A 24,339-nucleotide genomic window follows, 5' to 3' on the forward strand; every position below is an offset into this window, starting at 1 on the left:
AGAACGGTGTATTTGAATGGATAGCCCTAGTGTGCGCAGGGCATTGGGTCAGTATGACCTTGCATTTTTGATCCGTCTTTGACCAAAGATGATATTCCAGCGAAGAAGAAGGGAACGGGGTCTTGCCACCAGGGAAACCCTAGGTATGGGGAGTAAAGCCCCCCCATATGCAGTGGCTTGTTGGTGACAGAAGCCTTAACCCGGTGACAAATGAGGAAACAAGTGTTCTTCGTTTTTAGTTAAAGCTTGTGACCCTAGGAAAATTAGGGTTTGTTTTTACATGATAGGCAATGTTTATATGTAACTATTAAATGATGCTTTTTAGAGAAGTAGAAACAAGGGGAAATCACTTATTTTTCAAAATTTACCTGTTTTTGCAAGCTGCGGGGCCAGGCGCTTTTTCTGCAGGGTAGGAAGGGAGACTCTGAACTGGGAGTCTTGTTTGTGTCATGGCTACAGTTAGAGGGGCCCCGTGGGGCACACGGTCAGTGCGGGGTGGAAGGTGGAATAATGGGGACCCGCTGCAGTGTGGGGAAAGTAGAGAATAATGTTCTTACTGCCCAGAGTGTTACGAGTGCAGCCCCCAAAGCGCTCACTGTTCTCGCAGGAGAAGCCTCTCGTCCAGATCTCCGCCTTCTGCAGCCCCCACTGGGATGCCACGGGCCTAGAGGACAGCGTGTCGAAATGCTTCGAGAAGTGTGTCATTGAAGCAGTGAGCTCAGCCTGCCGGGTGAGCCACCCCTCTCGCCCGGGGACGCGTCTGGGTTCCCCGCGGTCTTGACATCCCGAGCTGGGGGCCGGGTGCTGAGCCCCGCTGGTCCTGGGCCCCGCTGCCAGCGCGGGCATGGGCGCGGGCATCCGCCTCCCGGCCTAGGGGAAGGGTTCTGCAGGTCGGTGTCCCCGACGGCCTCCCTGAGATGCCGCCCAGCTTGCTGCTGGTACAGGTGCCGCGCCGTCAGCCCCAGCCGCTCGCGGGTGAGCTCGGAGGGCGAGCGGGTCACTGCTGCGGGCCTGGGTTACCGCCGGCGGCGTGCGGTGGAACCCTCCACAGGCCGGCGGAACATTTACGGAGGAGAATGGACGAAGTTGAAAAGATTCTGTCGACTCACTTGGGGGGGGGGGTCTTCTCGCAAAGCGGGAAGTGATTCTGCCGCACACACGGCCTCTTAGGAACAGCCTCGGGCTCTAGGGTTTTCTGTACGTGAGATCCCGTCATAGCTGCTGGGAGTAGTTTTACTTCTTCCTCTCCGACCCGGATGATCCGGGTGCGTCTGTATCTTGTTCTTGTTAATTGGTCTGATTCGAAGCCCCGGGGCAGACGTCCTCGTGTGGCTCCCCATCTCCAGAGGATGCCCTCGGTCCTTCACCCTGAGCGCGTCGTTGGTTAGCCGGGGGCTTTCCGCATGAGCCTTTCGTCAGGTCGAGGATGCTCCTCCTGTTCCTGCTTCATTGGGAGATTTATCCCAGATGGCATGGGATGTTGTGTGGAAGGTTTCTGCGTCGCCGGAGACGAGCCTGTGATTTCCCCCCCTTTTCCCTAGATACGATGTATCACGCTAACAAAGTCTTTTTTTTTTTTTTTTAAGATTTTGTTTATTCATTTCCGAGAGAGAGAAAGAGAGAGAGAGTACGAGCAGGGGCAGAGGGAGAGGGAGAAGCAGGCTTCCCGCGGAGCAGGGAGCCCCATGTGGGGCTCGATCCCAGGACCCCGGGATCACAACCTGAGCCGAAGGCAGACTCGTAATGACTGAGCCTCCCGCGGCCCCATGTTAACAAATTCTTTATGTTAAACCAACCTTGCCTCCTGGGGATAAATCCCACTTGGTCACGGTGTATGATCCTCCTTATACGTATCTCTTATAAACTAACCCTATTTTTTTTTTACAAGCTACCAAAACTTTTTGTACAAACTTTGAACCTAAAGAAGGGGGAGGACATTTTATCTCTTGGTGGAGAATTGAAACATATGTGCTGTGTGTAGGCAGGCTTTAAAAGAATGACAGTTTAGAGTTATGTGTACCAATGGTTTACACATATTATTATGGTTGGTGTTTTTCATGGTAAGTCCAGGAAAAACATAGAAAGTGACGGTGAGCCAGAAGGAGAGGGGCTGTGGCCTGCAGGCGCGTCTGTGTGTGTCTTTGCGCGCCTGTTTCCACATCTGTGTGTGTGTGAGTTCACATCTCCATGTCTCTGCTACCCGTCACATATGAGGAATCAACACACAGGGAAACGGGAATGTCTTGGAAAAAGTGAAGTATTTTATTCTCTTGCTTTTTTTTGAGACTCTGTTAAACTATTCACAAAGGATTTCTGGAGTGCTATTGGATGAGAGATTTATTATGTTATTCAAAAGCAAACCAATAAAAAAAAACCCTCCTCCATCTCTCTCTCTTTGTTCATTATCTTATAGTCTCAGACCAGTATTCTTGAGAGAATCTCTTCTCATGACCTGCGGAAATTCGGCACTCTTGTGTCGGCTGTGATCACTAAGTCCTGGCCGAGAAACAACGGGGAGGCCGTGGATGACCTGGATGAGGTTTTAAAGCACCTGCTCACATGGCCGGACATCAAGCATCTCTTCAGGTTGTGCGGTACGTCTGTGTGGGGTGCTGGGAACGCTTGCTCTGTCTGCTTGTGTCTGCCCGACCCCCGGGGTAGGGGAGCAGACTATGACCTGGTACTTCATTAGGATATGTTGATGTTCGACAAAGGAAGCAGACCTGATGGAGGGACCCAGGGGGATTCAGAATATCCTACACTGTGAATAAGAACTAACCCCAGGGGTGCCTGGGTGGCTCAGTCATTAGGCATCTGCCTTTGGCTCAGGTCATGATCTTAGGGTCCTGGGATCGAGCCCCACATCGGGCTCCCTGCTCAGTGGGAAGCCTGCTTCTCCCTCCCCCTCTCCCCCTGCTTGTGTTCCCTCTCTTGCTGTCTCACTCTGTGTCAAATAAATAAATAAAATAAACCTTTGAAAAAAAACCCCACTAACCCCAAAAGCCACCCTTCTCTGAATGCTGGCCATGCCCCAGCTACCGTGCCAACATAGGTTCCCTGACACAGTCCTGGAAGATCCCTGTTCTTCAGATGGGGGTGTAATGTGACTTACCCAAGGTCTCAGGGATAAGCATCAAGGACTAAAATTCAAACCCACGTGTGTCTGGCTGGAGAAACCCCTCTGTTAGTCTGGGATCAGCATCAATGTCCGATCCTATATTGTCGACTTTTGACCAAAGACTAAGTACCATCTGTTTCTTCCGCCCCCACCCCCGCACCACCTGAGTATTTTGTGATCAAAGAGGGGGAGATATGTTTTGCCCCCAAAACATCACATTACAGTTTGTAAGTCGTCAGATTCAGATTTAGGGGGAAAGCACTGGATTTAGAACTAAAAATCCCAGTGAGATGATTTTGGAGTCTCTGTTCCATCAGATGACAGGGACAGCCAAAAAAAAGCTGAGTTCCTTGCATGTGGGTGTGGTAGGGATAAAGTAAGATCATGGATGTGGGATTTTAATGTACATTATTGAAAGCTACTCACTTGAAAAGATTACATTTGTGTTTTTTAAAATTAACAGACACTTTTTGAGCAGCTGTAAATTTACAGGAAAATTAAGCAGAATGTACAGAGTTCACATATTTGTACCTCCCTGCCCCCGACACACAGTTTTTCTTGCTATTAATGTCTTTTTTTTTATGATTTTTTTTATTTTATTTTTTTTATTTATTTGAGAGAGAGAAAATGAGAGACAGAGAGCATGAGAGGGAGGAGGGTCAGAGGGAGAAGCAGACTCCCTGCCGAGCAGGGAGCCCGATGCGGGACTCGATCCCGGGACTCCAGGATCATGACCTGAGCCGAAGGCAGTTGCTTAACCAACTGAGCCACCCAGGCGCCCCACTATTAATGTCTTAATGTGGTGTGGGACATTGGTTATAACTGAGGAGCCAATATGGACACAATTATTAACTGAAGTCCACAGTTTGCGTTAGGGTTCACGGTTGGTGTTGTACACTCCGTGGGTTTGGACAAATGTACAATGTGTGTCCACCAGTAGGATATCCTACAGAATAGTCTCACTGCCCTAAAAATGCCCCGCGCTGCACCTGTTCACCCCTCCCCCACGCCTCCCTGTAGCTCTGCCTTTCTCAGAATGTCCTCAGGACCAGTTGGAGTCGTACAGTCTCTGGCCTCTTCAGATGGGCTTCTTTCAGTCAGTGATGTGCATTTAAGTTTCCTCCATGTCTTTTGTGGCTCAAAGCGCCTTTGTTTTTATCACCAAATAATATTCCATCGTCCGGATGGACCACAGTTTGTCCATTCACCCACTGAAGGACATATCGGTGCTTCCAGGAATTTGCAATTATGAACAAAGCTGGTGCATGTGCTTTTAATGGCACAGAGAAATCTGGTCTTCTCATCATGCCGTGCAACCCTAAAATTACTCGGAGGGAAAACTTCTGGTGGTTGAACTAAATATATTTAAAAACTCTTGTCTTCTAGATTGATCTTAAAATTCAAATTCAAAATTTTGCCAGAGAGCCAAGATGTGCAGAGAATCAAACCCTCACATTGATGTTTCTCTGTTTCCACGTGCTGTGAAAACGCCCTCCTTAAAACCATCTGGGTCACCCTCACTGGGTTCGAGTGCAGCCACTCTTCCCCTGCATGGATTCTCCAGCTGGGGGCACGCAGAGGAGACAAGTGGTTTAAGACTGCCTTCAGCTCAGGTCATGATCCTGGAGTCCCAGGATCGAGTCCCACATCGGGCTTCCCACTCAGTGGGGAGTCTGCTTCTCCCTCTGACCCTTTCCCCTCTCATGCTCTCTCTCACTCTCTCTCTCTCCAGTAAATAAATAAAATCTTTAAAAAAAAAAAAGAATGATATTCAGCATGCTGAGGGGGCCCCAGGTTTTAAAACCCCGAGCAATGTGGCTCTCCTGGCTGATTCCCACCATGGGAGGAGTCCTCTTCATGAACAAGGTCATTGGGAAGCTTTCCAGGCAAAAGCAGAATCGAGTGAAGGGAGAAGCACATCTCGAGACACAGAGTGACCTTCACTTGTCTTGTGTGGAAGTGGGGGCAGAACAATGAGGAGGCAGTTGGGGACCGACCCCCGTGGTTCTCAGAATCGGGGGGAGAAGCGGGCACCCACGGTTTTAACTCTGTTCTCCACCTGATCAGGAACCGATGAGAAGATATTAGCCAGTATTACTGAGGACAGCAAGAGGCTGTTGGCTATCGCCGACTCTGTGTTCACGAAAGTCAGTGGGGACCTCCTGAATGGCACCATTTTAGTTGGACAACTGGAGCTCATCACGAAGTGCGCAGATCGGTTTCTGGAAATCTGGCAGATAAGTAAGTATCCGAGTGGGGTCTGGGCTTCAGGTTAGTGGGCAATGACTGCATTTGCCTGTGTATTTTGTAGAGGGGAGACATTTGTCATCTTTACGATGAGTGGCTCTTCCTGTCAGTAAGTGGAGAGGGGATGGTTTCTAATGCTCCAGAAAACAGTGGGAAAGTGAGAAGGTGGTGACCCAGTAAGACCCGCTCTGTCTCTCTCCACGCGGCTGAGCTCATAGGCATCTTGCCCGTGTGGCTGTGCACACAGCCCCCTTGTCCCTCCCTGTAGCCGTGAACGTGGAGCATCTTCAAAGGGATGTGGAGGAGACAGTTGCACGGAAAAGGCTCTGCTTGTTTGTTCTACTGGGTTCCTTTTTTCTTCCAGAGAGAAAAGGTCTTTTACCCCAAGAGAAAAAGCACAACATGAAGGAAGTGCTGGACTGGAGAAAGGATGAGCTGAAATTTCTGAAGAGAGAGAAGACATGTGTGGACAGTCTCCTGAGGTTGTGTGAGCAGGTGAAACATCTGATAAAAGGTGATACTCCTAAGAGTTAACACAAACGACATTGAGGGACCCCCAGGGGGGAAGGGTCAGAGGACCAGACAGTGAACACGAGTCACACGGCAGCCTCGGGGGAGGCAAGTCACACGCACGCACCTCCTTATTCTTTTTGGTACTTATCCCCATGCCCCTGCATGGCGCACCTAGACGTCCCCTTCACCGTTCAGGCTGAAGCATCAGTCCCCATGGAACATGAGGGCTGGGTCTCTGTTTCTCCAGGCCCCGCGCACACACACACCCCTTCCAGCCTCCCTCCATTCCCGGTCCTGTCAGGGTTTCAGTCAGATCACCATTCAGGTCTATGATCACGTCTGTGTAAATACACCATTCACAACCAAGCCGTGAAATAGACCATCGTTGTTTTATGTTTCTTGCACCAGCGTTGTTGTCTCTGGAATTAAAATTCTCGTCTTCTCCTATGCTTTGTTTTCAATTCAACCCCTGGCTCTTTACCAACTGTGTGGATTTCCTTACAAAACAATCAGTTAGATCTTCCAGAAGGATTCTCCCCAGACTGGAGGGCTGTAGTTCTAGAATCTTCCTTCGCCATCCTAAGGGCTTCCTTTACATCTCTCCCCAGTTAGATCTGTTTCCCAGACCCCATGATTCTCCTGTCTTTCACTCCTGTGTTTTAGTGGAACGAGTTCTCTGTCCCCTGCTCACTCCCGAGAGAGGGAACACATCTCGAATCCTTGCACATCTGAGGATGTCTGCCCTTGTGCCAGGGTAACACCTGGGCCAGGCAGAATTACAGAGCAGAAATCCTGCGGGATCTTGGACATGTTGCTGCACTGTCCCGGTCGCTGTTGAGAATTCACATGCGATTCTCACTATTGATCCTGTGTGTGTGGCATGCTTACTCTCTCTGAAGGCTCTCCAGATCTTTTTGGTCCCACTCTTCTGAAAGTTCATAATGATGTACCTTGGTCAGGGTTGGTTTCCATCCACCGTATTGGACATAATGGGATGGGTCTTCCTGGTCCAGAAATCCACATCCTTGACTCCTGGGCAATTCTCCAGAGTTCTTTAAGTGGTTAGTTTTTTCTCTCATGGAAATGCACATCGTTGGGTGCCAGACCTCCTGGGGTGGCCATCGAACTTCCCTAACTTCCTCTTCTGTTGCCTGTCTCTGGTTTCCGCTCTGCTTTCGGAGAAATTTCTGCAATATAACCATCAACCTTTCCATTGTGTTTTTCGTTTCACTTCACACAAATATTTGATTTACGGGAGCAACTTTTTCTCTGAATGACCTTTTTTTATACTATCCTGTTCTTGTTCACAACTGTAGTGTCTTATTTTTCTGAGATTATTGGCATTTTTGGTTTAGAGTTCTTTCTTGTCTTTTTTTTTTTTTATGATTTACTCATTTACTTGAGAGGGAGAGAGCAGGGGGAGGAGCAGAGGGAGAGAGAGAATCCCAAGCAGACTCCCCACTGAGTGTGGAGCCTGACACAGGGCTCGATCTCAGGACTCTGAGATCATGACCTGAGCTGAAATCAAGAGTTAGAGCTCAACCAACTGAGCCACCTAGGCACCCCTAGAGGTTTCCTGGTCTTTTACTCCCAGAGTTTCCTGTTTCCTCCGAGTCGTCTTTATGTTGCTATGTTTTCATATCTGTCTTTCATGTAAAAGATTTTTCACATATGTCTGGGAATTCTTTTTCTGTCTGTACAAAGAGGGGGACCCAGCAAACCCATGGAAGACCCTGAGGGTGGTGCAGCTAGCCCTGTGGTGGACACGTTAGGTCTTCTCTGGGGCTAGCCAGCTTGGTGGCCGCAGAGCACCCTCCACATTAGCAGCTGTCCCTTGCTGGTGTGGAAAGGGTGGCTGGCCTGCTATCTAGAATGGGGTGGGCAAGAGAGTCGGACCTCTTCTCCAGCCTTTCAAGCCAGGCCTCCTCACTCCCTCACCAGCTCCCTACCTCCAGCAGCCATACAACCAGTGTGTATGCTGCTGGGAATCCTGTGTCAGGAGCCTGGCTGACTCCTGCCTCCCTGCCGCGGGCTGGGGTTCCACGTCCTGGGGCCCAGCTTGGCCTTGGCCACTGGTGCACATCCGCTTTTCAACCCCCGCTGCCCTTTTCTGCTCCTCCCAGCCCAGCTGGCTTATGACTTTTCCAAGACCATGTCTGTTCTGGCCCTGAAGTGCGGGATGTGGGGAGGGAGTGAAGCAGGCAGTGTCCATGCTGTCATCCCTGCCCAGAAGTGACCGTGCTTGCTTTGTTGTGAAAATTCATGAACAAGGGCGCCTGGGTGGCTCAGTTGGTTAAGCGACTGCCTTTGGCTCAGGTCATGTTCCTGGAGTCCCGGAATAGAGTCCCGCATCGGGCTCCCTGCTCGGCGGGGAGTCTCCTTCTCCCTCTGACCCTCCCCCCTCTCATGTGCTCTCTCTCTCTCATTCTCTCTGTCTCAAATAAATAAATAAAATCTTTAAAAAAAAAAAAGAAAATTCATGAACAAGCTGGGAGTTGGGTGGGGGCTGGTGGGGAGATAAACAGGTTCTTAGTGAGGAGAAATGCCAGCAAGTGTGTTCACGTGAGTTTTCTTATGAGCAGCAAGGACGGTAGGCATGTGGAAAATAAAATACAGTGGTGTGGCCAGTAGAGGTTTGACTTCTGATGTTCTTTATGGTTTCAAAGTGGATGTGGAAGAGATGGCAGAAAGACACTTGGAAGATCTCGGCAGTAAAAGACTGAGTGACACCGTGACAGTGAGGTTGTCACTCAGCTCCCCGGACGTGAAGAGGACAACGCATTACAACCTGAGCCCCCAAGTCCAAGAGATGGCCGAAAAGGTGGAGCAGCTAAAGGAGAGCCACATCTTCCAGGTCTTCTGGGAAGACGCCGCAAAAGTGCTGAGTGAGCCCGAGGAAGAGCTGGAAAGGCGGATTTTTCAGCCCGAGAAGGCCTATGGATATCTGTTTCTCCCTTGTTTCAAGAGGTTTATGAAACTATATGAGGATCTGAGGTCAGGAGAGATCACCTTTCAGGAGGTCGACACCACCTTCAAGGACTTTGTGAATAACTACGGCCACCTCGACACCGAACTCCGTCTTATGTGTGTCCTGGACCCCAGCGACCAACGCGACTGGATCGGGGATCGCGTTGGGCAGATCAGGGAGTACCATCACCTGAACCAGGCTGTCAGCTCAGCCAAGGTCATCTTGAAGGTCAAGGAGAATTTGGGCCTGACCGGTGACTTTGGTGTTCTGCACACTTTATTAAACTTTGTAAGTTATTTGCCAGGGACCCATGGGGTGGGGGTGGGGGGGCTCCCATGGGCTCTCCGGGTTCTGGAAGCTGGACAGGATGGTTTCACAGCTTCCCCCAGGAGTTCTTGTTGCATCTCGCCGGATGCCTGATCATGCCAAGGGCTTCGTTTCTACCTGTTTATAAGCAGCGCACGCACTCCTGGCGAGTGAACATTCATTTTCTCAGGTGGCCATGAGGGACAAGAATTTGGGAATGTGCAGTGACCCTCTTCTGGTAGCCAAGGATTTGGAATGAGTCATCTGGTTTCATCAGGCTAGAGAGAGGCTGGAGAGGCAAGAGCTGGGTTTGTTTTGCCCCCTCTGCGTTCACATCTGCTAGTGCTGGCAAGGAGTGGTACACAGTAAGCCGCCTCTGCTATGGTGAGGAAGCAGGGACTCTGCTTTGTGTTCCTTCAGGCCAGGATTTACAAGGTATCCCGTGATCTATGTTATGGTGTAGATGTGAAGACGGTGAAAATTTAGCACAAAATTTGGAAGTATGCACACCTAGGCTTAGATCCCAGCAGCGTGTTCTCAAGTAGGTCACTGCTCTGGGCCTCCGCTTCTTTACCCATAAAATAGGAAAAGTAACAATATGCACCTGGCAGAGTTCGTGCGTAAGTTGCTTTGCGGACTGCCAGGTATGGAGGAATAGTAGCTACTGTGGATCGATGGGGAGACGGCAATGGGGGCTCTAGCGTCCCAGCTCCCGGTCAGGAGCTTCGTGCACCTGCCTTTAGCCGCTGCAAGTCCAGGAAGAGTGGGCCGGGGTCTTTGGGATGGTCAGTGCTGCTGCTTGGACTCCAGGGTTCCAGGTAACCAGGTCCAGCCCACAGTAGAGCTCTGTCTTGCAGACTGACAACTTGGACGTATATCACCATGAGAAGCTGGAGCAGATCAGCAAGCAGCTTATCCATGCCAACAAGCTGCTGCAGGACATCAGTGAGACCCGGTCCCAGTGTCTGAGTGAGCTGTCCCTGAGCAAGGAGTTCATCAGCTGGGTCCGGGAGGCTCTCGGAGGTACAGCCGGTCATTGAGGTCGCTGGGAGTCGGGAGAGAGTGTTGAGATGGCTCGCGGGGGGTTCCATAAACTTACAGGCAGTCCCTCCCCTTGATCACGAGCTGTGTAGAGAACAGACGTGCTGTCTGCATCCCTTCCGTAGCTGTGCAGTGTGTGCCTCCTCGATCGTTGGTAGAATGGGCCTCAGGGCAGTATTTCGTATGTTCCGGCATAAAAACTTCCCTTGGCTACTTTTTGCCCCCACTCTGGAGGCTTGCTGTGAACAGTTGGGTATCATTTTCTTACAAATCTTGTCCCCTTTAGCTTTTTCCCCTGGTTGATTTTAACTAGAAAGTAAGGTAAGCTCTTGTCCACAGACGAGATTTCATTACATCAGCTCATCAGTGTTATGTGCGCTTCTTTTTTTGGCCAAGAGCTTGGAAGCCTTTTTTGTCCTGTGGTTTAGGTGCCTCTGACAGAGGGGTTGCACGGCGGGGAGGAGAGGTAAGGAAGACAGGTGCAAGAAGCAGGAAAGGGGCGGCAGGCATACTGGTATGCAGGGAGGGGGTGCTGTCTCTCATCGGATGCTCAGTACTTTCAACTGTGGGCTCCTTGGCCCACTTTGATGCACATCCTTTGATCAGTAAGTAGCCCAAAGAGAATTATCTCCATCTCTTTGTAGTTAATGTCAACATAGCATTTACCAGCTGAGCCCATTTCTTTTTGCATTAAACAGCGATGTTGTGTGGCTTATACGCGACAAAGCGCACGGAAGCCTTGTGCCGTGTCCGGATGTTGCTGTTGCTTTGTAAGGGGCAGGCGTTGGCCAGGGGTGTCAACATCAACAGCAAAGGAAACACGGCCCCAGATTTGTACTAAAAGCAGAAAGTGGATCAGACCCTAAAAATCCATCACTATCCATTTATAGCCTAAGTGTTCTTGTTTGAGGTCTGAGTGTGGGATCATCCGGGAGCCCCCAGGCGCTCACCTGTCTCTCCTCGCCCCAAGGCATCAACGAGCTGAAGGTATTTGTGGACCTGGCCTCTATCTCCGCGGGGGAGAATGACATCGACGTGGACCGGGTGGCCTATTTCCACGACGCCGTGCAGGGCTATGCATCGCTGCTGTATAAGCTGGATGTGAGTGCAGGATTTGACGAGTTCATGATGCATCTCGAAGAACTGTGGAAGGCCCTGGAGAATGACCCACACCTGCCCTATAAACTGGTAAGTCTCCCTTCTGGCTTCATCCAACCAAGCACACAAAGCTGCACACCGGGCTGTTCGGCATCACGAGGGGCAGGACTACAAGTCACCCCACCTGTGTGGCACATGTTAAAATGATGTTTAAAACCAGTTTTCCTTCGTATGTGGAAATGCTTTCTTTCCCTTGTTACATTAGAAATTAGAATTCAAAATTTCACGTAAATAAGAGCAATTTCCACCGTGCAAAACACACATGGAAAAAAGACTAACATATGACCAGTGTTTTTTTCTGAATGGTGGTGTTACTTAATATTTCTTGGGCGCCTGGGTGGCTCAGTCAGTTGAGCGACTGCCTTCAGCTCGGGTCATGATCCTGGAGTCCCGGGATCAAGTCCCGCATTGGGCTCCCTGCTCAGTGGGGAGTCTGCTTCTCCCTCTGACGCTCCCCCCTATCATGTGCTCTCTCTCGCTCTCTCTCTCTCTCTCATTCTCTCTCTCAAATAAATAAATAAAATCTTAAAAAAAAATTCTGTATATTTCTTGGTACTTTCCATGTTTTCCACAATTGGTATAAATTAAATTTCTTTAAATAATCTCTACACCCAACATGGGGCTTGAACTCAGGACCCTGGGATCAAGAATTGCATGCTCCACAGACTGAGCCAGCCAGGCACCACTGTAAATTAATTTTCTTTTTAAATTTTATTTTATGTTATGTAGTCACCATACAGTACATCATCAGTTTTTGATGTAGTGATCCACGCTTCACCGTTCTCGTACAACCCAGTGCTCCATGCAGTACATGCCCTCCCCAATACCCATCACCAGGCTAACCCATCCCCCCGCCCCCCCTCCCCTCTAACACCCCCAGTCTGTTTCTCAGAGTCCATAGTGTCTCATGGTTCGTCTCTCCCTCCTATTTCCCCCCCTTCGTTTTTCCCTTCCTTCTCCTAATGTCCTCCATGCTGTTCCTCATGTTCCACAAATAAGTGAAACCATATGATAATTGACTTCTCTACTTGACTTATTTCACTTAGCATCATCTTCTCCAGTCCCATTCATGTTGATGTAAAAGTTGGTTATTCATCCCTACTGATGGCTGAGTAATATTTCATTGTATATTTGGACCACATCTTCTTTATCCATTTGTAAATTTTTAAAAATATTTATTTATTTGACAGAGAGAGACCCAGTGAGAGAGGGAACACAAGCAGGGGGAGTGGGAGAGGGAGAAGCAGGCTTCCCACCGAGCAGGGAGCCCAATGCGGGGCTCAGTCCCAGGACCCTGGGACCATGACCTGAGCCGAAGGCAGACGCTTAACGACTGAGCCACCCAGGCGCCCCTATCCATTTGTAAATTAATTTTTTATCAGAAAAATGAATGAACATGTTAGTTTGAGTAAACCATTTGCACCGGGGTCCGAGCAGACCCATCCTGTGTCGCGTGGCTAGTGCGCAGAAGTGATGTCCGCCAGATCCACCTGAGGGTGAGGGAGGAAAGGAGAAGCAAAAGGACCAGGTAGAGGTGGCTCCATTCCTGCTGCTGGAAGCTTATGTCTGAACAAAAAGTCTCTGTTGTAGTTTCTCCAAGTGCTTCCATTTGGACTTGGGGTCCCCAGAAGCATACTTAGAATATAAGGCCGCACTGCTCTGCTCTGTCCAGCATTACCCCTGCCTAGGGGCCCGGCAGCACGAAGCCCTCCCACCATTCCATCCACGTGCCCCCATGTGCTCGCCAGGGCAGTGGCCACTGGGAGGGACACAGACAGCCCATTACATAAAGTGCAACACTGTGGGACAGTGACTGAGAGGGATAAGCGAGAGGGCAGTGGGTGAGGAAGGCCTCCCCTGCGGGCAGGAGATGGGGACGGGGGGCTTGCCCCGTGGGAGCAGAGACGGAGTAGCCACAGGAAGAAGAGAAAGAAGGTCGCTCACACCGTGGCCTGTTTCCCCTCCTGTCCCAACAGCGTGACTCTGCCAGGAACTTGGAGTGGCTGAAGACTGTGAAGGAAAGTCACGGGTCAGTAGAACTCTCTTCCCTGTCATTGGCAACGGCCATCAATGACAAAGGCATCTATGAGATCCGGGCCCCCAAGGGTGGCCAAAAGGTGAGCCTCCCTGCCTCCTGGCACAGCGAGCAGTAGTATGTGCAGGCTGCTGCAGAGTGGGGTGGGGGTGGGGTTCTGCCTCCAGAAAAACGACCTCTGAGCATACACAGTTCCACAGATCTCCCCAGACACGGTTCTGCAGTTGCTCCTGCCCGAGAGCCATGGAGGCCGTGAGGAGGTGCGAGTCTACTCTTTGGAAGACCTCAAGGAGCTTTTGAACAAATTGATGCTGATGTCTGGCAAGAAAGATCACAGCAACGTTCAAGTAGAGGTATTTTCCAAGGTGAGAACTCGTGATGACATTGGGGCCAAGCAGATGTCATGAGCTCATGTTTGGGCAGAGGACTCTCACTGCCCAGTGACCAGAGAAAGTCAGAAGGGTTTGAGTTTGCATTAGTTGATAGGAAGCATTCTGCTTTAAGTCCATGGAGTGGGGAGCCAGCAGGTGGGCAGAATGCAATCACCCCAATTCCTGACCCCAAGAGACGTCTGAGCTCCAACAGGCCCTTTGGTCGGTAGTCCCTTCTTAAGATGCACAGACCGAATTGTCCTGAGTCCTCCGAATCGCAGAGGAGATAACCCCATGGGCAGGTCTTAGAAAGAGACTCCTCTTGCTTCGCTCACTCTGTAAATCAGCAGGAACCCACAAAGACTTAAAGATTTACATAGTGATTCTTCATTGAAATCAAAAGTGACCCTGTTGATAAAGGAATATCCATTTATGACGTAACAGCCTCTGGACTTTGTTACGGGTTTTTTCTTTCAAGGTTGTTTGTATTTTATGATGACATCCTTTAGCCTTACCAGAGAGTCCTGTGGGAGGCTGATGATGTAAATGGGGAAATAAGGCCTCTGTGATTACCCCGTGTGCTCAAGGCCACGCAGGGAACCAGTGGAAAGACATGAACCCAAGTACTTCAAGTTATATCTGCATTCGTGTCATTCTGGATGGTTGTATGAACTCTGGCGCAGCTCTGTGATACCTGCCTCCTGGTTCCATTTGCCACAGGTGTTCTGCAACGTGCAGAGGCTTGTCCAAGCTTTCATCAACCTTTACTGTGCTGGAAACATGCTGTTCAGGGCCTGGCATGCCAAGGTGTACTGCTCCCCCTGGCAAGGCGTCTCCGTTTGGATGGACTTCGGCTTGGAGCTCATAAGCCCGCTCAAGGGCCGTTGCCCAGTGGCCGAGCTGTTGGAGGCCATCAGCAGGCAGATGGAGCACTTCCTGGACCACTGGAAGGGCTTCGTGGCAGAGAAGCGGGCCAAGCACTTTTATCTCAACTACTACACCGCCGAGCAGCTGGTGTACCTGAGCACAGAGCTCAAGAGACAGACGCCCAGCAACGCTGCTCTCACCATGCTGTCCTTCATCAAAGGCAACTGCACCCCGAAGGACGTCGCGAAGGCCCTCGAGGGGCCCGACGGTGAGGCTGCCGGGCAGCACGAGAGCGCGGCGGTCGAGGGGCTGCGGCTGATGCTCCTGCATGAGTTGAGCCTGGAGGGCAAGCTGAGGGCCGTCATGGAGCAGTCGATGGCGTGCACGAGCGCCCTCCTGCCTCACTGCCTGGACCTGGAGACCCTCGGCCGCTGTCTGGCCCTGCTGGGCTGGATGAGCGGACGTCCTGTGGAGCGGCTCCTCCCCAGCGGCCTGCATGCCGGCCAGCCCAACCTCCTCGTCTGTGGCCACTCTGAGGTGCTGTCGGCTGCCCTGGCCATCTACATGCAAACCCCGCACCAGCCGCTGCCCACCTTCGACGAGGTGCTGCTCTGCACCCCGGGAACCACGTTTGAGGAAGTGGCACTGCTCCTGCTCCGTTGCCTGACCCCAGGCTCCCGGGGACAGGGGCTCTACAGCCTGCTGTACGCGGACCTGCTGAGCTACGAGGTGGCCTGCCAGGTGGAGGCGCTCTTCCTGAGCCTGTGCTCGAAGCTGCACCATGAGGACTTCCAGCTGGTGATGATCTGTGACTCCGAGCGGGAACATTGCCACCTGCCCTCGGCCTTCAGCCAGTACAAGGTCCTCGTCACCCCCCAGGCGCCCCTCCAGGACATCCGGGCCTACCTGGCTCGGCATTTCCAGGCCCCCGAGCACACGCCATCGGCTGCTGACGTGTTCCAGGACCGGATGTGCGTGGGGATCGTGGCCTCCAAGCGAGCGGGTGTTGGTAATGACAGCTCCTGGGGTGGGTGGGCCCCTTGGGTCCCAGGGACCATCTGACAGCCCTTCCCTGTCCAGCAGGGGCGACTCAGGTGGAGCCCTCTGTAGGGGGGGAAACTGAGTCCCGGGGGGGCTTTGATTCTCTGAGGCTGTAAGTCGGGGCCTGTGCTGGAACGGGACACCCTTTCTCCCTGGGTTTCACGCTCAGGTCACCTTCCTCTAAGTAGGCTTCTCTGAAACTCCTTCTCTTTTAAACTCCGTTGGCCACTTCACGGTTGATGTGGGTCTTGAGGGCAGAGGGAGGTGTGATTGCTTTGTCTTGGGAAGAAACAGATGCCCCTTGACTTCCCTTTTTTGACTTTATCCCCTTAACAGCACAACCTTCTCTGCATGGAAAACCTGCACCTCCCCTCCCCTGGAAGGGGGTGGCACAGCCTCTGTCCTTCGATTCGGATTGCCACCAGCCATCCCAGGGGATGGCAAGGAGAGCAGGCAGCAGCAAGGAAATTTGAGGGTTCAAAAGTGTATTCTTTAACGTGATGTTACATTGCTTCTCTTCTGAATTTTGCGTAGAGAAATGACTTGTAATCTTTCTGGATTCTCTCATTCCTGGTCCACAGCCCTGGCACCTAATTTCCATATTTTATTTTGTTTCATTTTTTTAAGATTTTATTTATTACGGAGAGAAGAGCACGGAGGGAGGGGCAGAGGGAGAGGGACAAGCAGACTCAGTGCTGAGCGAGGAGCCCAGCGTGGGGCTCGATCCCAAGACCCTGGGATCCTGACCTGAGTAGAAATCAAGGAGTCAGATGCTTAACCCCCTGATTTCCATGTTTTAATGTTATAGGAAAGTCTCTCTATGTGGAGAGATTACATGGAAAACTGAAAAGGAAGCATAGAGGCAAAGAAGTGCCCCTAAAGGTGATCCGACTAATCGACCCTCAGGTGGATGAGAACCAGGTTCTGCACGCCCTCCTGCCTTTCCTGGAGGCTGACGGCCGGACGAGACCCACGATCTTCCACTTCGATGTGACCTCTTCAGTACGTGCCCCAGGATTTCAGTCGAGTGGCCCCCATGTCCCACCCTGCCTCCTCCCCGTATCAAGATTCCCTCTGTGTGTGTGACATTCAGCATCACCGTGTCCAAGGACAGAGTACTGCGGTCCTCAGGGTTGGGGGATCTCCTCGTCTTCTGTGTATATGCTAACAAAGCCACGTGATTCTGTCTCTAGGTGCAGACTGGACTTTGGGTGTTCATTTTCAAACTCCTCATTCTCCGGTACCTAATGGATGTAAATGGCAAAATGTGGTTTCGGAACTCATGCCATTTATACATCATTGAAATCCAGGAAAGGGCTCCAGCGCTGCCCAAGAGGCCTTCAAGACGGGTGTGTACCCCAGGGCCTCTTCACGTGTCTGTTCCAGCGCTCCCCACTTCTCCTCGGTGAACCCACTGGCTGCCGTGCTAGTAAAGATAAATAATCTTTACAGTTATTTTTTAATGATGTCTGGAATAGAAATACTCTTACTAGTTGGAAGCATCTTGAGTTTGATTTGTTCGATTTGGGATTGATGCTATTTGGGTGCGATACCAGAGGTGCTCGGCACATGGTAAATCTGCTGGGCACAGCCCGTCCTTCTTAATGCCAGCTAAGATGGGAAAGAGGCTCTTGTCATATACACTTCTTAACAAAAGGGAACCTTGTGCACGCATGCGCACAAACACGCGTGCTTAGTAGAGACTTTGTTCCGGGAAGTTGGGTGACAAGGACCTAACGGTGGAGTAGGTAGCTTCCATGATGCCTCAACATACAGGACAGCAGCCTGTGCACGACGGAGTCCACAGAAACCAATTTGTGGGAAGTGGGTGCTTAAAAGGGTCCATGCAGTGTAGATCGCATGGAGGATTAAAATGCGGAAGCTTTTTTAGGAAGTGAAGTCATAACCATTGTATTTATGTCTCCGCTTTCTAGAGTACACACACCCCCCACTTCAGTTTTCTCGATGTCTTCCCAAAAGTCACCTGCCGGCCTCCCAAAGAAGTGATAGACATGGAGCTGAATCCTAAAGAGAACTACAGTGGTCCAGGGATGGATCAGAGAGTGTTCTGCAGCGAGACTTTCCAGAGGCCTTACCAATATTTGAAACGGTTCCATGAGAAACAAAACCTAGACACGTTTCAGTACCAGGAAGGCTCCGTGGAAGGCACCCCTGGGGAATGCCTCCAGTATTTCCTAATTTACTGCGGGTTGATAAATCCATCCTGGTCAGAGCTATGGAACTTTGCGGGGTTCCTGAATTATCAGCTTAGAGATTGTGAGGCCTCCCTCTTCTGTAACCCAGACGTGATTGGAGACACACTGCAAGGCTTCAAGAACTTTGTGGTCACCTTCATGATCTTCATGGCAAGAGATTTCGCCACACCGACACTTCATACATCCGATCAAAGCCCAGGGAGGCACACCGTCACCATGGACGGGGTCAGGGAAGAAGACCTAGCCCCTTTCACTCTCCGGAAGAGATGGGAGTCAGAGCCTCACCCGTATGTGTTCTTCAATGGTGACCACACGTCCATGACCTTCATAGGCTTCCACATCCAGCCCAATGGGAGTGGCAGCCTTGACGCCGTCGATCTCTCCGGCGGGAGGGTGATCAAGAAAGACGTCATGGGAATGGAACTGTACCGGGGGCTGTTGCTCCAGAGGGTGCCCTTCAATGTTGACTTTGATAAGCTGCCCAGACATGAGAAACTTGTAAAGCTCTGCCTGGCATTGGGGATCCAGTGGCCCATGGACCCTGATGAAACTTACGAGCTCACAATGGACAATATGCTGAAGATCCTTGCCATTGAGATGCGGTTCCGGTGTGGGATCCCCGTCATCATCATGGGAGAGACTGGCTGCGGGAAAACCAGGCTCATTAAATTCCTCAGCGACCTGCGACGCGGGGGTACCAAAGCTGAAACCATGAAGCTGGTCAAGGTCCATGGAGGAACCACTGCAGAGATGATCTACTCCAAAGTCCGGGAGGCAGAGAAACTTGCTCTCTTCAATAAGGACCGACATCAGCTGGACACCATCTTGTTCTTCGATGAAGCCAATACAACCGAAGCCATAAGCTGTATCAAGGAAGTCCTGTGCGATCGTACAGTGGGCGGCCGGCCCCTGGCCAAAGACTCGGGCCTGCATATCATAGCGGCATGCAACCCTTACCGGAAGCACTCACAGGGGATGATCTGCCGTTTGGAGTTGGCCGGTTTGGGGTACAGGGTCAATGCCGAGGACACGGCGGAGAGGCTTGGCTCCATCCCCCTGAGGCAGCTGGTGTACCGAGTGCATGCTCTGCCACCCAGCCTGATCCCACTGGTGTGGGATTTCGGACAGCTGAATAACACCGCCGAAAAGCTCTACATCCAGCAGATTGTGCAGAGGCTGGTGGACTCCATCAGTGTGGATGAAGACGAGACTCGCGTGATCACAGAAGTGCTTTCTGCCTCTCAGGGTTTCATGAGGACGACAGTAAACGAGTGCAGCTTTGTCAGCCTCAGGGACGTGGAGCGCTGTGTCCGAGTGTTCAAATGGTTTTACAGCCACAGTAGGATGCTCCTGTCAAAGCTGGATTCCTTTCTCCAGGAGTCCCACGTCAGCAGAAACAACTTGGAGAGAGATCCTGTCCTCTGGTCCCTGGTGCTAGCCCTCGGGGTGTGCTATCACGCCTCTTTAGAACAGAAGGAGCCATACTGGAGAGACATTTGCAGGCTCTTTCCAGAACCATATAATGACAGCAAGGTTATTCTGGAGGAGATAACTCAAACACAGGGTCTTTTTCTAAGTGGTGTGTCTTTAAGGAAAACCATTGCTAAGAACTCAGCTTTGAAGGAGAATGTCTTCATGATGGTTATCTGCATTGAGCTGAAGATTCCCCTCTTCCTGGTGGGGAAGCCCGGCAGTTCCAAATCTCTTGCCAAGACCATCGTGGCGGATGCCATGCAAGGCCCGGCAGCTCACTCGGACCTCTTCCGGAGCCTGAGGCAGGTCCATCTGGTATCATTCCAGTGCAGCCCACACTCTACCCCCCAAGGCATCATAAGCACCTTCAGACAGTGTGCCCGCTTCCAGCAGGGGAAGGACCTTCAGCAGTACGTCTCTGTGGTGGTGTTGGATGAGGTTGGACTGGCAGAAGACTCGCCTAAGATGCCCCTGAAGGCTCTGCACCCGCTGTTGGAATACGGATGCATTGAGGATGATCCTGCCCCCCACAAAAAGGTTGGCTTCATAGGCATTTCCAATTGGGCCCTGGACCCTGCCAAGATGAACCGGGGCATTTTTGTGTCACGCGGCAGTCCCAACAAGAAAGAGCTCATAGAGAGCGCTAAGGGGATTTGCTCTTCAGAGCCCCTAGTTCAACAAAGAGTCCAAGGGTACTTTGCACCCTTTGCCAGAGCCTATGAAACCGTGTGTCAGAAGCAAGACAAGGAATTCTTTGGGCTTCGTGACTACTATAGCCTAATCAAAATGGTCTTCGCCAAGGCAAAGGCTTCTAATAGAGAGCCCTACCCGCGAGATATTGCACAAGCTATCCTTCGGAACTTCAGTGGCAAGGATGACATCCATGCTCTGGACATTTTTACAGCCAATTTACCTGAAGCGAAGTGCTCAGAAGAAGTCAGCACCATGCAGCTGATCCAGCAGAACATGTACAGTGACCTTCAGAAGGTGTCAGGCAAGGAGCTGGATGACTCTGAGTCCCGCTACCTGCTTGTGCTGACCAGAAACTACTCGGCCCTGCAGGTCCTGCAGCAGACGTTCTTCAGGGAGCACCAGCAGCCAGAGATCATTTTCGGTTCCAGCTTTCCCAGGGACCAAGAGTACACCCAGGTCTGCAGAAATATCAACCGAGTGAAGATCTGCATGGAAACTGGCAAGATGGTGGTGCTGCTCAACCTACAGAGCCTCTACGAGAGCCTCTACGATGCGCTCAATCAGTACTATGTCTACCTCGGAGGCCAGAAGTACGTGGACCTTGGTCTGGGGACCCATCGGGTCAAATGTCGGGTTCACCCAGACTTCCGCTTGATAGTCATTGAAGAGAAAGACGTCGTCTACAAACATTTCCCCATCCCTCTCATTAACCGGCTGGAGAAACACTATCTGGATATCAACACCGTTTTGGAGAAGTGGCAGAAGAATATCGTAGAAGAGCTCAAGAGCTGGGTGGAGAGATTTGTAGATGTGAAAGCAGAGCAGTTTGTAGCCAGACACAAATACAGCCCTTCTGAAGTCTTCATTGGCTACCACCCGGACGCGTGTGCCTCTGTGGTGCTCCAGGTCAGCGAGAGGCGGGCTCGCGGCCCCTTGACCGAGGAGCTGTACCAGGAGGTGTCCGAGGAGGCCAAGCTGCTGCTCCTGGGTTGTTGCACGCCGGACGCGGTGGTTCGGCTGGGTGCCACCTCCCTGGGCCTGTTTGCCGTGCAGTCCCTGTCACAGGAATACTACCACAGACAGCAACATGACTCCTTTGCAGACTTCCTCCAGGCTCAGCTTCGCACCGTGGATCTGGAACGCCGTGTCGTCTTCACAGAGGTGATGATAATTTTACCCTTGTCCTCCTTCATCCCTTGCATCCCTCGTTTCAAGAATTCAGGGTTCTTTTCAAGCCAGTGTTCAGAAGTCATAAATGGGTATGTTGAGACTTTAGTTTCTCTCCACTAAGTGCGAGGAAACCCAGATATTCACAAAAATTCAACGAAAGCAAGTTTTGAGTGCCTGTTTCTGTGCAGAGCTCTGTGCCGGTAGTAAAATTATATACAGTGTTCGCTTCGGCAAATGAAGTGACACATTTGAGTACCGTGCTGAGGGCACCAAGGATATAGGAATGCCTTGGCACGGTTCTCGGCCTTGGTCAGCATGCGGCGCAAGACTCGTGACAAATGCCATTGGCATCACAGAGCAGTGCTCTCCGTAGGGGCAGGAAGGAGCACTGCCCATGAGGGCTCGAGGTCAGAGGAGCCTCAAGTAGATTGTGAAATGTGGCTGGGAAAGCAGCAAAGGCAGAGGTTCCTACTTGAGCAAAGGCGTCGAGGTGTGAAACAGTGCCGTCTCTGCCGGAAACCAGGAGCCAGTCGCCGGGCAGTGTGAAGCTCGAGGGTGCAAGGGCCAAGAGACGGGGGTGAGATGCCACTGGAGGGACTTCATGGAGGGTCTGTCTGGTCAGCGGTGCTGACGAGCTGGGTCTGCCGTCAAGAGGGGAGGGATAGAGGAATGCATATTGAGGTGTGTCCCATTGCCTGGGAGAGGGAGGAGAAAGCCTGATAAAAAGACTTACCGCAGAGAAACAGGGAGGGAGGCTGCTGTACCAGTTCAGTCAAGGTAGAGGAGCGGGTAGAGGGAACCGAGAAATAGTTAGGATGTGCATCGGCAGAGCTAATGACTTACTCCATTTGGGGCCTGTGGAAGACGAAGGGGTCTAGGGATGGTTTCCTGGATTCTTCCTTGGGTGACTGGAGGTTTGGTTAATTATAGTCCAGGAATGAGCCACAGATATTGGTGGTAAATTCCATTTGGGACAGACTTTGATGCCCCTGTGGCATCCAGGCAGACACATCTGTCATGCAGTTGGATATAGGAATCAGAAGCTCAGTGGCAAGGCTAGCCTGGAGTTAGGGGTTCGGGAGCTATGATATCTGCACGCCCATAAGGAGTGTTTTGGTTTACTCTGTGTGTGTGTGGGGGGGTGTGATCCAGTGTTACAGGAGAATTGGTCATAACTGTGGGGCAGAAGGAGCACTGTCCATTTGAACTCCATGTGGAAGTATGCAGAAGACCAGGAGGGAGGAATGGCATTTGCGTTGAGCCCTAAGGGATCATCAGAATTTCTAGGAGGGGCCAGGCAGGAAGAGACACTGGAGTCCGAGGAGATTTGAAGGCACCTGGGGACAGGATGAGTCTTCTCTCCGATACCTTTTGATTTCACAGGTTCTGTTTGCCTCAACACTGCCTCATTTTTTTAAAACTCCTCTGGGTTTGGATTCTCTTCTGTGTACCAAATGCACAGTGCATGCTGGGCCCGTAGAAGATATTTGCTCAACATTCTCATGTTTCTAATCCCAGCAGACCTGCAGCCTTCCTTGAATTCTAGCAAATAATTAGCATTTCCTGACTTTGCAGATCACCACTTTCTCCAGACTGCTGACCAGCCGTGACTGTGAAAGTTTGGAATTAGAAGTAATGGATGGAGCTCTGAGGCCCACGGTCCTGTCTCTGCAGCAGTTTGACACCGAGAGCTCATTCCTCAGAGAAGTCCAGTGAGGCTTCCCCCTTTCCCTCTGTGTCCCCTCCACCCCCAGCACTGACCGCTCTGTGCTTCACGTGCATGACTTCAGGGACCACTGGTTCTGGCACCAGCCCTGGTTAGTGAACACCGAGGACACGTGATGGAGAAAGACGGTGTCCCGTTCTCCTTGTGCCCCGTCTCTACTGCCTTCTGCATGGGCGTCCTTGTCTTAGGGAAGTGCTTACTGGAGTTTGTGTACTCTCCACTCGCATAGAGGAGAACCCCGCCGGAGTGATTCCACACCAATAAATTCCTTCATATTTCCCATCACTCCGGGGAATTTTATCACCCGTTGTTTAGGGCAGACAATTTCCTTTTTCTTTCAGAAAATGCTTAACTAACGTAGCCAGATGTAAAATCCTTATTATTCAAACGGATTTTGAAGATGGAGTCCGTAGTGCTCAGCTCATCGCTTCGGCTAAGTATGTTTTTGTTATTTTTCTCAGAAACTACCCAGAAAGCTCAAATTTTATTCAGGAGTTCCTAAAGAATTTCTTCCCTGAAAACAGTATGGTATTAGAATAAACAAAGAAATAAAAATAAAAGGACTTTTGCTTTTCATTCCTCACAGATAAGGGGTTAGAGAAAAGGCTAAAACAAGGCAAAAATGGTAAAATGTCAAGAGGTGTAAATAATAGATTATTAGTAGGATATGAAAGAATATCCTAGGAATGTCTTGTCTGCAGACACGTCTTGGTAATTACTGGTGTTAAATTATACAATTTGAATATATTGCAAGTTCAAGAGCAATCGGTATGTAAAAGCTTTCATTTGTATTTATTGGACGTTTTTATAGTATTAGTAAATAGCAGAAGTTTGGTATTTTTAGAATTAACTGTGTTCTCATTAAGTTAGGGGAAAGATGATTTCTGGGCCTCTGAAGGCATTGGAAGCCATATTTCATAGCATGGTTGTGGGTTCACAGAATCCTGCTTCTCGGGATGGACAGTTCAGCTAGCCTTACCCATCGAGGGTTGTAGGACAGGGCTCCTGGTCAATAAGGAGAGGGCACTTCGAAGTAGAGGGACACAGGAGTGGGGAAGAAAATGTACCTGTTGGGACCGAGCTTGCCTTCCTTCTCTCATGAGAGGAGACCGTGAACATGAGGGTGTGAAATTTATCTCGGAGCACCTGGGGGGCTCAGTCGGTGAAGTGTCTGCCTTCTGCTCAGGTCATGATCTCGGGGTCCTGGGATCGAGCCCCGCATTGGGCTCCCTGCTCAGCAGGGAGCCTCCTTTTCCCTCCTCCACTCCCCCTGCTCGTGCTCAGTCTCTCTCTGTCACTTAAATAAAATCTTAAAAAAAAAAAAGAAATTTATCTAAAGCTAAAAAGACACGAGATTGAACACGACCACTCATAGGACACCCTTCAGCCGCTTCAC

At 50.9% G+C, this 24,339-nt stretch overlaps 1 protein-coding gene across 5 annotated transcripts in view; it reads left to right on the forward strand.

Moving 5' to 3' along the window:
* Window positions 1-24,339, forward strand: part of RNF213 (ring finger protein 213) — a 103,762-nt gene that overhangs the window by 36,325 nt on the left and 43,098 nt on the right. For all 5 annotated transcript variants that reach the window (XR_010408757.1, XM_064583615.1, XM_064583614.1 and 2 more), the window contains exons 17-31: window positions 608-730; window positions 2,414-2,594; window positions 5,186-5,359; window positions 5,730-5,879; window positions 8,545-9,134; window positions 10,010-10,175; window positions 11,164-11,381; window positions 13,328-13,468; window positions 13,587-13,751; window positions 14,478-15,633; window positions 16,474-16,667; window positions 16,859-17,014; window positions 17,600-21,208; window positions 22,793-22,929; window positions 23,285-23,380. Coding sequence is in view for 4 of the 5 variants with exons in the window: in XM_064583615.1 (XP_064439685.1) it covers window positions 608-730; window positions 2,414-2,594; window positions 5,186-5,359; window positions 5,730-5,879; window positions 8,545-9,134; window positions 10,010-10,175; window positions 11,164-11,381; window positions 13,328-13,468; window positions 13,587-13,751; window positions 14,478-15,633; window positions 16,474-16,667; window positions 16,859-17,014; window positions 17,600-21,208; window positions 22,793-22,929; window positions 23,285-23,380 (7,256 nt within the window). In the remaining variant the exon portion in view is untranslated. The remainder of the gene's footprint in view (window positions 1-607; window positions 731-2,413; window positions 2,595-5,185; window positions 5,360-5,729; window positions 5,880-8,544; window positions 9,135-10,009; window positions 10,176-11,163; window positions 11,382-13,327; window positions 13,469-13,586; window positions 13,752-14,477; window positions 15,634-16,473; window positions 16,668-16,858; window positions 17,015-17,599; window positions 21,209-22,792; window positions 22,930-23,284; window positions 23,381-24,339) is intronic.

Source organism: Mirounga angustirostris, unplaced genomic scaffold (assembly GCF_029215605.1).
Source record: "Mirounga angustirostris isolate CCGP_5_RB_7025 unplaced genomic scaffold, mMirAng1.0.hap1 SCAF_17, whole genome shotgun sequence".
NCBI classification, from domain to species: domain Eukaryota; kingdom Metazoa; phylum Chordata; class Mammalia; order Carnivora; family Phocidae; genus Mirounga; species Mirounga angustirostris.